General features: G+C 51.3%; 1 protein-coding gene across 1 annotated transcript; it reads left to right on the top strand.

Annotated features, from left to right (window-relative positions):
- The first annotated feature begins 4,944 nt into the window (after window positions 1-4,944).
- GPR84 (G protein-coupled receptor 84) lies at window positions 4,945-6,814 on the top strand. Its single transcript, XM_006169111.2, has 2 exons — window positions 4,945-5,016; window positions 5,513-6,814. The coding sequence occupies exon 2, from the start codon at window positions 5,521-5,523 to the stop codon at window positions 6,709-6,711; it is 1,191 nt and encodes a 396-aa protein (XP_006169173.1). The 5' UTR covers window positions 4,945-5,016; window positions 5,513-5,520; the 3' UTR covers window positions 6,712-6,814.
- The last annotated feature ends 6,806 nt before the right edge of the window (window positions 6,815-13,620 follow it).

Below are 13,620 nucleotides of genomic sequence, written 5' to 3'. Positions count from 1 at the left end.
CCTAGAAAAGGGGGGGCCGTCTCACCCCCGAGCCCCCTTGGAGACACCCCCCCTCCCAAAAGCCATGTCCATCCAGCCCTCCCCCCCAGACCTAGCACAAAACGGGGTTCACAAGCCATGGTCGGGGTCCGGGGGGCAGAAATGGATTTTCTTGGCAATAAGCGGACTCTAGGACTCCGGCCCCCTACCCCAAACTGAAGCGCTTCCGTGAACACCCCCGTCCTCCACAGGGGGAGGGGAGCAGGCGGGATCCTGGGTCCCTCATAAGCACTTTGGTTTTACCGCCTGCAACCTCACTGTGCCCGCCCCGCACCACGCCCCAGCCCCTGGTCTAGAAGGGCCCGTCGCAGGGGGCAGCACTGGGGGCATCTCTGGCACTTGGGTGGGACCAAGGAGATGCCTCCATAGACCCTTCCCTCGCCTTCTTCCTCCCCAGTCCGGGTTCCATTCTTTTCACCAGCACCCATCGCCCAAGGGGTACCGAGGGGGGCATGGGGTGTCCAGTCCGAGCCCACCCCCGCCTCGCCTTCCGCAAAACTGTGAGCAAAAAGCAATAGAAGCCTCGCCCCGCCCCTCCCCTTTCCGCAGGATTCGCCGAGTCTGTAGCCTCCCCCATCCCAGCTCCTAGACCTCATGGCTGTCCCCTCCCACCAGACACCTCCACTGCACAACTCGGGCGGGGGCGTGACACCCCCTCTGTGGTTTCCGTATCGTCAGCCCTTTCCAGCCGCCGACCCGGGAGGAGGACTGGCCCCCACTGGCCTTCCCCTCCCCATCAACTCTTTCTGCTTGACAATGTAGCAACCCCGGCCCCCACCCATGTCCTCCCGGTGGCCCTCTCCCTGACAATAAAGTCTGGATTCGTTCTGCCCTCCGCCCCAGACTCGGACTCTGCCTGCTGTTCTGGCGATGTGCTCGGGAGACGTAGCTGTGTTGGGGGTGGGGGCACAGACAGAGGAGGGACCCGGAGAAACGGGTTGCGAGAGGCTAGTGTAAGGTGAGCAAAGGCTCCTCACTCCGGTCCGCCTCGTGCGAGCTTGGCGGGCGCGCGAGTGTGTGGGAGGGATCCTTGGGCGTCCAGGTCAGGACTGCGCCTCCGACTGCTGAGAATTCGGATCGCCACCAGGCGGCGCCAACGACACGGAAAAGGCATTTCCCTCTGTCTGAGCCGATTCAGTGATGTGTCTCGCGATTCTAGAAAGAGTGGTCTAGACCCAAGTCTCAGACAAAGGAAAGAATCCAGGCTTTTGTGCCTCTAGTAGGAAACCCATACCACGGAGACACAAGGCGCGGGAAAAAGTGGAACCCGGGACTAGATCTAAGCTCGGCTCGGCCCCACATAAATAATGACCTTGGGTCAGTCCTTGCCCTCCCTGTACCTCCGTGTCCCTATCTACAAAGAGAGCAGGTTTGATTCCTTTAAAGGTTCATTGATGCTTCACAAACCCGAGACTAAGGAACTGGGACTACGGTTCACAGATGTACTAGAATACTCTCACCCGGCAGTGTTTTGTGGGGCAGGGGAGCATTCTACTCACTGAGCCGCCCAGCGCGTGGTGCATGGGAGCAGGTGTCTCCTTGTTAGCCCCAAATTCAGTTCAACTGCACACTCTCAGGAGCAGCCAGTAATCCTGTGACCCCCTCCCCGCCCTCCCAGGTGGCAGGAAGTTAACCAAAAAAATGTCTACACCAAAACTAGAACTACATGGGACCCTCCTGAATTGCATCTTCTTTGCTCACTTCCCCTGCCTACCCACTTCCCAGTCTTGCAGAAGAAAGAAGGGAAATGGAATGCTGACTGTTAAAGAGGAAGGAAGGGTGAAGAGGGCCCTTCTGCATCTGTCAACTGTGAAGTTGGGGATGGGGGCTCAGTGTGGGTTCAGAAATAAAACCCCAAAATGAGTTTTTTGGGGGTGGGTTGTTTGTTTTTTTGTTTTTTGTTTTTTCCAGGTCAATCTAGCTTTAAAAGAAAAAAAACAGGCAGAGTGGGCCGGTCCCAAGGCACAGCAATTAGGCACAATGTGATCTCATGGGGCTGGGCTGGGGGATCTAGTTCCCGCCATGTCAGCCCTGTCAGCGTCCTGCCTAGCACCGGCATGCCCAGGACCCTAAGGAAATAGAGAATGGAGGGAGAAGTATTGCTGCATGACCAGGCCCACTGGGGGCTCTCTCTCTCTGTCTCTGTCTCTCTCGGGTACTCACTCGCACCCTCGAATAAAAGAGACCGTGATGAAGGGCAGGAGTGACTCTACAGAAGAGTAGGTGGTGAAAAGCAGGGGCTGGGGTCATGTGGGGACAGAGGGGCTAGAGGAAACAGGGAGGCTGGGATATCAGCGTGCCTCACAGGTACCTCAAACTTGCTGATTTCGCTGCTGGGTCCAGGCCAAGCCACAGTGTGTCATGTGGGAGTCGAGCTCCCTAACCACCATGCCACCTTCTGGCCCCCATGAATAATAATTTTAGAAATTCTGCTGGTTTGAAACGAAACTCATGGGGCCAGACCACGTTCACATCACGGACCTAGAAGCTTGAAACTCATGCCCGGTACATATGTATGCGTGCCCAGATGCCAAAAGAATGAAAGAGAGGGGGTTGCAGCGTGGTCACTCCCCTAGGCGGTGGTTTTTCCTTTTCTCTCTCTGTCTCTCCAATGAGTGCACATGCCCTATAGCAAAAATCTCTCTTAAAAGAAAAGCAGGGCGTCGGGGAGCAGCAGGTGGTGTGGTGGTTAAGGTGGTGGACTCCCACATAGCCGACTGTGGTTCGAGTCCCAGATCTGATGGCTTGCTTTGTCACTTTGCCTCTCTTTCTCTCTCTCTTTTTTTTCTTTGGTGAGGGCACAAGCCCTATAACAGATTTTAAAATAATAATAAGTAAAAGTAAATAAATAAGTTTTTAAGAAGTGGAGAAGGCCAGCAGGTGGCTTGGTGGTTAAGGCACTGTACTCCCACATGGCTAACCGTGGCTTGAATCCTGGACCCATAGGCTTAAAAATTATGCCAGACACGTGTGTGTGCATGCCCAAAATCCCAGGAGGAGAATGAAGGAGAAGGAATCATGGCCATCCCCCTGGGGAGTGAATTTTTATTTTCTATCACTCTGGTGAGCACATGTGCCCTATAACCAAAAAAATCTCTCTTAAAAAAAAAATGTGGGGGACCCAGCAGTTAGTGTAATGGCTATGTTGCTGGACTCCCACATAGTCGACCCCGGTTCACGTCCCAGACCTGGTGGCTTAAACCTCATGCCAGGCGCGTGTGCGTGCATGCCCAAGATCCAGAGAGGAGAATGGAGGAGAATGTATTGCAGTGTGGCCTGGCCATCCCCTTTGGGGAGTGAATTTTTATTTTCTATCACTCTGGTGAGCACATGTGCCCTATAACCAAAAAAATCTCTCTTAAAAAAAAAATGTGGGGGACCCAGCAGTTAGTGTAACGGCTATGTTGCTGGACTCCCACATAGTCGACCCCGGTTCACGTCCCAGACCTGGTGGCTTAAACCTCATGCCAGGCGCGTGTGCGTGCATGCCCAAGATCCAGAGAGGAGAATGGAGGAGAAGGGATTGCAGCGTGACCATCCCCGCTGGGGGGTGATTTCTCGCTTTCTGTCTGTCTCTATGTCTCTCTGTCTGTCTGGCGAGTGCACGCGCCCTATAGCGAAAATCTCTCAATAAATAAATAAATATTTTTTTAAAAAAAGATTAAAAGGGGACCAGCAGTTAGTGTAACGGCTATGTTGCTGGACTCCCATGTAGTCGACTACGTTTGGAGTTCCGGACCCTGTGGCTTAAACTCACACTGGGCATGTGTTTGTGCAGAGAGGAGAATGGAGAAGGGATTGAAGCGTGGCCATTCCCCCTGGGGGGTGATTTCTTGCTTTCTGTCTCTCTGTCTCTCTCTGTCTTTTTGATAAGAGCACTTGCCCTATAGCAAAAACCTCTCCAAAAAAAAAAAAAAGGAAGAAAGAATGAAAGAAAAGGAAAGAAAGAAAAAAGTAACCATTTTAAAATGGAAAAAACTGTCTTGGATTGTGGGCCATATGGAAACAGGTCAGATTTGGCCCATAGACCAAAGCTTGCAGACCTCTGGTTTAGGAAACCAGCTAAACTTTTGCATGTTTACATGTCTCCCCTACTACGGACTGTGACAAGGTCACGTATCAGACCTTGTATGCCCAGTGTCTAGTTCAGAGTCTGGTGCGTAGCAGGCACTCAGTACAGACTCGTTACGTGAATGGCTGAATCGATGAGTGAATGCTTGGACAGGAGCCTGGGGCTGTGGGGAGTGAAACCAGAATGCTGGGTGCCTTGTTTTCCGCCTTTCTTCATGCAACTCCGCTTCTCAGATATGCTAGGGTGGCACAGGGAACCTTCTGACTTGCACCTCTCCGAGTCCTGGAGAGAAGGCAGTGTTGTACCCAAACAAATCCAAAGTTCCTGGCTGCCTAGAGTTGTTCCTAGAACCTGGTCTGATCTTTCAGTCCTCGAGAGGTGGCCCAGAAGTGTTCATGCTCTGTCTCCATGTCCAAACAATTCTTGGCAATGATCTGACCAGTGCCCTGCCACACTAACAGAGAAAGCAAGCAGACCTTGGATCTTAGGAAGAAGAAAGTATAAGACTACTCTGGGGTGGCCAGCAGGTGGCATGGTGATTAAGGGTGCTGGACTCCCATATGACTGGGGTTCGAGTCCTGGACCTGCAGCTTGCTTTCTCCCTTTCCCTCTCCCTCTCTCTCACTCTCACTCTGTCCATTCTCTGGTAAAATAAACATAAATGAATAAATAAAATAATAATTTTTTTTTAAACTATTCTGGGGTAAGTAGCAGGGGAATCTTAATAGAGAAGCTGATTCTACCAACCAAAGCAAAAATAGTAGGACTGGAGGTAGGGAAGGAAGTGGTGGAGGTTGGGTAACTGGGGAGTTTCTTGTTCTTTTAGTCGGCTATAACAGGATACATGAGCGCAAGGTACATCCTGCTTGAAGCCTGACTGCCCACCAGAGAGGACGGCTCTTAGGGTGAGTTGGACTTCTTCCTCTGGAGAGGGGATTAAAGGCTAGGAGGCCCAGGTTAATACTTTCGTGGTGGCTTGGTTTTCTCATCTCCCAGGTGGTAACGAACAGAAAAATATGAGGCCCGTTTGTGTCCACCCAGGAACAGAGGAGCAGAGGGAACTTGACAGCACCCTGAATACGGAGAGGGGACTCCTGGGTGGACTTTAGAGATAGGAAGAATTAGAAAGGTTGGAGGCTCCTAGGTTCACTGAGACAGAGACTAAGAGATACTGAGGTAAGAATCTGGGATAATCTTTGAGAATGAAAAAGGACTCAGAAAGCCTAAGGAGAAAGTTGGGGATCTTAAGATGAAGGGGCCTGGGAATGGTTCAGGAGGATAATGGATTAGGATGAGTCCCAAGAGCAGTTCAGGTGTCACAGGGCCCAGCGATGTTCAAGAGAATGACCCTCAAGGGCCAGGTTCTGACTCCGTCTTCCTCCCCCATCCCTGCCTCATCAGCCTTCATCATGTGGAACACCTCTGAGGCCGACTTCTCCTGCTACGATCCGTCTGTGCTGGGCTATCGTTATGTCGCCGTTATCTGGGGGGTGGTGGTGGCAGTCACAGGCACCGTGGGCAACGTGCTCACCTTGCTGGCCTTGGCCATCCAGCCCAAACTGCGTACCCGCTTCAACCTGCTCATCGCCAACCTCACGCTGGCCGACCTGCTCTACTGCACTGTGCTCCAGCCCTTCTCTGTGGACACCTACCTCCACCTGCACTGGCGCACTGGTGCCACCTTCTGCAGAGTTTTTGGGCTCCTCCTTTTTACATCCAACTCTGTCTCCATCCTTACCCTCTGCCTTATTGCACTGGGACGGTACCTCCTTATTGCCCACCCTAAGCTCTTTCCCCAAGTTTTCAGTGCCAAGGGGATGATGCTGGCACTGCTGGGCACCTGGCTTGTGGGTGTGGCCAGCTTTGCCCCGCTCTGGCCTGTCTACATCCTGGTACCCGTAGTCTGCACCTGCAGCTTTGACCGCATACGAGGCCGGCCTTACACCACCATCCTCATGGGCATCTACTTCGTGCTTGGGCTCAGCAGCGTTGGCATCTTTTATTGCCTCATCCACTACCAGGTGAAGCGGGCAGCAAAGGCACTAGACAAGTACAAGCTGCAACAGGCAAGTGTCCACTCCACCCATGTGGCCGGGACAGATGAGGCCATGCCTGGTCGTTTCCAGGAGCTGGACAGCAGGCAAGCGTCAGGAGGGCCCAGTGAGGGGATTTCATCAGAGCCCGTCAGTGCTGCTACCACCCAGACCTTGGAAGGGGACTCATCAGAAGTGGTGGAGCAGAGTAATAGTAAGGCAGCGAAGCAGATGGCAGAGGAAAGTCACCCAGAAGCATCTCCCAAAACCCAGCCAACTAAAAGAGCCCGAAGAGCTCAGGACTCTCCGTCAGAGTTTGGGAAGGTAACCCGGATGTGTTTCGCCGTGTTCCTCTGCTTTGCCCTGAGCTACATCCCCTTCTTGCTGCTCAACATCCTGGACGCCAAGGTCCAGGCTCCCCGGGTCGTCCACATGCTTGCTGCCAACCTCACCTGGCTCAATGGTTGTATCAACCCTGTGCTCTACGCAGCCATGAACCGCCAGTTCCGTCAAGCATACAGCTCCCTCTTAAAACAAGGGCCCCAGAGTTTCCGTAGGCTTCGTTAGAACTGTGTCCTCAGTGGCATAATGGTTATATCGCTGGACTCTCACATAGTCAGCAGTGGTTCGAGTCCTGGACTCAGTGGTTTAAAACTCATGTTGGTGGGGACCAGCAGGTGGCGTGGTGGTTAAGGCATTGGATACTCCCACATGGCCAACCACGGTTCAAGTTCTGGACCTGGTGGCTTGCTTTCTCACTTACCCTCTCTCTCTCTCTGTGTCTCTCTCTGGTCAAATTAAAATAAAGTGAATGAATAAATAAAATAAATAATTCTTTTTAAAAAAAGACGAAAATTGGGAACCAGCAGCGTAATGGCTATGTCGCTGGACTCCCACGTAGTCGACCGCAGTTCGCATCCCGGACCCGGTGGCTTAAAACTCACGCTGGGTGCATGTGCGTGCGTGCCCAAGATCCCGAGAGGAGAATGGAGGAGAAGGGATTGCGGCGTGGCCATCCCCCCTGGGGGGTGATTTCTCGCTTTCTGTCTTTATGTCTCTCTCTGTCTGGCGAGCGCATGCGCCCTATGAGCGAAAAATCTCTCCAAAAAAAAAAAGACGAAAATTGTTACAATTGTGCAATTTTGCTGCTCTCCACATACTGCAAGCTCTGAAATGAAAATTCTAAAAAAAAAATAAGATAAAAAATAAATAAAACTCACGTTGGATGGGTTATTTTTAATTTTAACTTTATTTATTTATTTCATTTTTATTTTAATTTGGCCTGAGAAGGACAGAGTAAGAGAGAGAAAGTAAGAAAGCAAGCTACCAGGTCCAGGACTTGAACCATGGTCAGCCATGTGGGAGTCCAGTGCCCTTAACCACCACACCACCAGCTGGCCCCAAATTTAAATAATTCTTTCTTTTTTTTTGAGAGATTTTCACTGTAGGGCACGTGCGCTCACCAGACAGACAGAGAGAGACATAGAGACAGAAAGTGAGAAATCACCAGGGGGGATGGCCACGCCGCAATCCCTTCTCCTCCATTCTCCTCTCCAGATCTTGGGCACGCACGCACATGCGCCCGGCGTGAGTTTTAAGCCACCGGGTCCGGGACACGAACCGCGGTCGACTACGTGGGAGTCCAGCGACATAGCCATTACGCTAACTGCTGGTTCCCAACAATTCTTTAAAAAATAAAATAAAACTCACACTGGGCGCATATGTGTGCATGTGCAGAATCCTGAGAGGAGAATGGAGAAGGGACTACAGCATTGCCATCCCCCTGGAGGATGATTTCTCCCTTTCTGTCTCTCTGGCAAGCACACACACTCTATAACAAAAATTTTTTTCTGAAAAAAACAAACAAAACTGTGTCCTCAGCCACCAGTGTCTGGGATTGTCTTCTCCAGAAACTAAGTGGCCAGATGATGTGAGAATAGGTGAAAGTAAGACCTGTAGGCAGGGCCAGCTGGTGGCATGATGGTTAAGGGCACTGGACTCTCACATGGCTGACTGTGGTTTGAGTCCTGGACCTGGCGGCTTGCTTTCTCACCTTCTATCTCTCTCTGTCCTTCTCTGGTCAAATTAAAATAATGAAAAAGAAAGAAAGAAAGAAAAAAAGAAAGAAAGAAAGAGAAGAAAGAAAGAAAGCTAAATAAAACAATTATTTAAAAAAACAAAACAAGGGAACCAGCAGTTAGCGTTATGGCTATGTCGCTGGACTCCCACGTAGTCGACCGCGGTTCGCGTCTCCTCGGACCCGGTGGCTTAAAACCCATGCCAGGCGCGTGTGCGTGTGTGCCCAAGATTCCGAGAGGAGAATGGAGGAGAAGGGATTGCGGTGTGGCCATCCCCTCTGGGGGGTGATTTCTCGCTTTCTGCCTCTCTGTTTCTCTCTGTCTGTCTGGCGAGCGCACGTGCCCTATAGTGAAAAAACTTTAAAAAAAAAAAAAACACACACACAAAACCTGTGAGCATTTTTACAGACCTCTCCCCATTCCTCAAACCAAGCCCCTCTAACCTTTGGATCAATGTTTTAGCCCTAGACTGCCCAAGGAACATTACTGTGAATAAAGGAATTCTATGCTTTTAATGTTCAGGCATGGTCTCTGAGGAAGAAGGAAAAAGGCTAAGGTTGGTCTGGATCTGGAACCCAATAACTGAGAGTCTGGGGAGACTTAGGTCAGAGCAGGTGCAGGACTCAGCTGACCTGGGACATAGTTTTCAGCAGAAAGCTTTCAGGTTGTACATGTGAGATGGTGGGGCCAGCAGGTGGCATGGTGGGTAAGGTTCCAGACTACCACACGGTCAACCATGGTTTGCATCCCAGACCTGGTGGCTTAAAAATCATACTGGGCATGGGGACCAGCAGGTGGCATGGTGGTTAAGGTGCTGGACACTCCCATATGGCTAACCATGGTTTGAGTCCCGGGCCTGGTGGCTTGCTTTCTCACTTTCCCTCTCTCTCACTCTCTGTGTCTCTCTCTGGCCAAATTAAAATAAATGAATGAATAAATAAAATTAAATAATTCTTAAAACAAAAAAAATATCATGCTGGGCATATTCAAATGTACCTGAAATCCCAGGAGGAGAATGGAGAAGGGATTGCAATGTGGCCATCTCCTCAAGGGGTGATTTCTTACTTTTCCCTTCTCTGTCTCTCTCTGGTGAGTGCACGTGCCCTATGGCAAAAACAAACAAACAAACAAAACCTTTAAAAAAGGCAAGGGGGTGGTGGTGGCAAGCTGGTGGTATGGTGGTTAAGGGCACTGGACTACCACTTAGCTGACTGCAGTTCAATTCCTGGACCTGGCGGGTTTCTCTCTCTCTCTCTCTCTCTCTCTCTGGTCAAATTAAAATAAATAAATAAATGTTTTTCTTTCAAAAAAAAAAAAAATGGGGACACATGGTATGTGGTTACAGAAGCTGGACTCCCATGTGGTTGACTGCAGTTCACTCCTCAGACCCAGTGACTTCAAAATCACACTGAGCGTGTGTGCAAGCCCAAAATCCTGAGAGGAGAATGGAGGAGAGGGGACTGTGGTGTGGCCATATCCCGGGCGGGTGATTTCTCACTTTCCCCCTCAGTCTCTGTCTCTCTCTGGTGAGTGTAGCATCTGCCCTGTGGCAAGAACCTATTTTTTTTTTACATGAGATGATTTAAGAAGAGTAGCCAGCTGCCGTCTTGTTCAAAATCCCAGAAATGGCCTCTGCTAAGTACTGCAGCTAGGACCCCTCATCCCTCCAGCTGGGTCGATAGAGTTTTGTGATCCAGCTGTGATAGCCACAGCCTCCTGCCCTTACCCGGCACAAACGGGATGCACCGGAGCTTCGCTGAGGCAAAGGCAGATGAGACAAGGGTTCCAGCGACCCTAGCCGGGTCCTGCTCATGGGCAATTCACTGGGGCCCCAGGCCCCCACTTCCCCTGCTCTTGTCATCCTGGCTTGTGAAACCAGAAGAACAGAGACTTTGGTTAAGCGAGCTCAGGGGCCCAGACAAGGTGAAAACTTACAGTCCTTCCTCCAGTGACCAACATCCTGTCACCGAGTGCATGCTAATGCACAGCCTTCAAGCACCTGCAGCCACCAGGTGACGCTGGTTCTCTGTGTTTCCTTTCTGGCCGCCCAGCTGAGGACAGAAGTTGCCTGCAGGACTGGGAGTCCAGAGATCCCCGTAACAGGGGGTGGAGACTCATGGATCCGTGTCCTCCTGTTTCCTAAAAGCTTAGGAAGAAAAGAAGGATGAAACATTTCTCATTCATGGGATATTATTTACTTGGGGACTGAGTAGTGGGGAGCAGGGTGGACAATGTGGTGGCACTGGGGATGGAATGTGAGTCACGCTGACATGCACACTGTAGCTGCACGTTGTCCCCTCCCTAAGCCCAAGTCCACGATTTGCGAGAACAAGTGAAGTCTGAAGAGATTTAAACAAGGGCTGGGGAGCCACAGTCTGGTGGTGGGGAGATAACCCTCACATGAAACACGCTCCCCGGCCCAGGAACCCTGCCTCCTCCTTTGGAATAAGTACTCTGGGTGACCTCCTTCCACAGAAGTCACAGCAGCCTAACCCAAGTTTAGTTGGGACTACTGAGGCAGGGATCCAGAAACATGAACTGCACGACCATCCGCTCGAGTGCAGAGAAGAGGTTTCGGGTCAAGGCTCTCTGATAATGAGCTCTGTGAACTTGAGCAGATCTCCGGACCACTCTGGGTCTCAGGTTTTTTTTGCTTTTGTTTTGTTCTGTTTGTTTGTTTGTTTGTTTTAAAGAATTATTTACTTATTAATTTCTATTTCTTATCACTATTTTTTAAATTTGAACAGACAGAGACAGAGATAAAGGGAAAGCGAGAAAGCAAGCTGCCAGGTGTGGGACCTGAACCAAGGTCAGCCATGTAGGAATCCAACGCCTTTAACCACCACGCCACCTGCTGGCCCAAGGGTCTCAGGTTTTATCAAAGTACAAAGAGGAGAGGGGTGCAGGGTGCACTCTTACCACATGCTCAGTGCAGTTCTAAATCCTATAAAAATATTATGTCAAGTAATCTTCACAAAATTATCATGAGCTATTTATTATCTCTCTCTCTCTCTTTTTTTTTTTAGGTTTTGACCATAGGGCACATGCATGTGTCAGAGTGAGACAGAGAAGGAAAGTGAGAAATCACCCCCCAGTGGAGATGGCCATGCTGCAATCCCTTCTACATTCTTCTGGGATTTGGGGCATGTGCACACATACACTCAGAGTAATTTTCAAGCCTCCAGATCTGGGACTCGAACTGTGGTTAGCCATGTGGGAGTCCAGCACTTTAAACACCATGCCACCTGCTGGCCCCTACTATCATCTTTCTTTTCTTTCTTCCTTCCTTCCTTCCTTCCTTCCTTCCTTCCTTCCTTCCTTCCTTCCTCTTTCTTTCTTCCTTTCTTCCTTCCTTTCTTTCTTTCTTTCTTTCTTTCTTTCATTTGACCAGAGAGGGACAGAAAGAGAGAGGGAAAGTGAGAAAGCAAGTCGCCAGGTCCAGGACTCGAACCTCAGTCAGCCATGCGGAAGTCCAGCACCCTTAATTGCCACACCACATTCCTGTCCCGGCTACTATAATCTTTTTTTTTTTTTAGAGGTTTTTGCACTCACCAGAAAGGCAGAGACAGAGAGAAAGAAAGCAAGAAATCACTCCCCAGGGAGAATGGCCACGCCTGCAATCCCTTCTCCATTCTCCTCTTGGGATCTTGGGCACACATGCACACGCGCCTGGTGTGAGTTTAAGCCACCGGGTCTGGGACTTGAACCGTGGTCGACTACATGGGAGTCCAGTGACGTAGCCATTACGCCAACTGCTAGTCCCGGTCTACTATAATCTTTCTTAGTTGAAGTGCAAATAGGCTAAGTAATTATTCAAAAGTCAAAAGGTTAGAACGTGACCATGGTTTGAGATCACAGTCTAACTACAGTAACAGCCCACATGTCTATCCACTACAGGACAGCTGCCTTTTTAAAGCAAGGATCAAGTGACCAGATGATCCCTAAAGTCCTTCCTACTCAGACCTTCTAAGAGTGTGAAAGCTGACAACTCTAGGAAGGGTTGTAAAAAGGTTCACTTTTCATATTCCTTGAAGGCAATTCAAAAGCCAAGTAGAATGGAGCAGCAATAAGAAGGATTGAGGTTAGACCTCAGAAAGGACTTCCCAAGTATCATCCTCTGGGGGAAAAAAAATTACTCAGGCAACACAGGAGAAAACCCCTGAGTCTGAGACCATAGACAGGTCTTGGTAGAAAAGCAATCCCCTCCTTTCTTCATGGCTCGCAGGCCCCCTCTCCTAGTTTCAGTGAGGGCTAGATGAGGGGAAAGAAGCCAAGGAAGAGCAGGAGATTCTGCAGGCCTTCTCTCCCCAACGGGTGTGCACGGTGCGGTGCGTGTGTGGCCCACTGGGTCCCTCGCAGTGCCTTGCTTACGCGTGTTTGCGGGAAGAGTGTGCGTTTGGGGGCCCTGTACTCTCATGAGTGAGTCAGTGTCTCTCCTTGTCTCTTTATCTCTGTCAGTCTCTTGCCCGAGCCGGAGCGCTATCGCTGACGTTCCGACGCTATCTCTCACGGCTCCTCTTTGTCTCTCTCCATTTGTCCGTCTCCCTTGTAGGCTGTCTTCATCTCGTGTACCTCTGTTATCGCCTTCTCTCTCCCAAGCTCGCCCCCCAGCCCCGCTCGCCCCTTTTTTTTTTGTCTCTTACAGGCAGATTTATGGTCAGCCCAGGGCCTTTCATTGGCCAAGCGCTGACAGGACTTGATTTAACGTCGCCTCTCATTGGCTGAGCTTGACAGGCCGATTTACGAGGCACGCCACCATTGGCCAAACCGCCTTGGCCCTGATTTATGGCTCGGTGGCTGAGGGGAGGGGGGCTCGCAGCTGGGGAGTAAGGATGCCCCTCCCCTCCACCCTCCTTCCCGCGTTCTCTCTCCCTCGCCCGCAGGAATCCGCGCTCCCTCTACCTGTACCTCAAGACCCTCCTCCCTTCCCGTTCATCCACCGGGAGGGAAACGGGGTGTGGTGCTGGGAACTGAAGCTGAGATGGGGCCCGTAAGGGGAGCCGAGGAGTCTGGGGGGTGGGGTGCGGTAGGGAGAGCACACTGAAAAGGGAGAGGGAGCTGAAGGGCGCAGGAGAAACGGGGCTACACGGGGGGCAGAAGGGAAGCTGAGGGACCGACCGAGGGTCGAGAAGAAAAGAGGGGAGTGGCCCAAGGTGAAGCCGCAGAAGAGAAGGGCTCACCCGGGGGGAGGGGGGCAAATGGGGACACTGCGCGGGACTATCCAAGCCTTGCTGCCCACGCTGAGCTCGAGGCGAGATCTCCCTCCCAGACAATGGCTCTGACCAGGCCGAGGCCTGAGAGCGAAGCCGCAGAGCGCGGCGCGGTACAGACTGGGCGAGCGCGGGGAAGGCCCGAGAGCGGGACAGCCTAGAGCCGCAGCGGGAGGGCCGCGCCCAGG

The sequence above is a fragment of the Tupaia chinensis genome, unplaced genomic scaffold, assembly GCF_000334495.1.
Source record: "Tupaia chinensis unplaced genomic scaffold, TupChi_1.0 Scaffold146740_1, whole genome shotgun sequence".
Taxonomy (NCBI): domain Eukaryota; kingdom Metazoa; phylum Chordata; class Mammalia; order Scandentia; family Tupaiidae; genus Tupaia; species Tupaia belangeri.
Note: the sequence above shows the minus strand (reverse complement) of the source record. Positions and strands in the feature narration are given on the sequence as shown.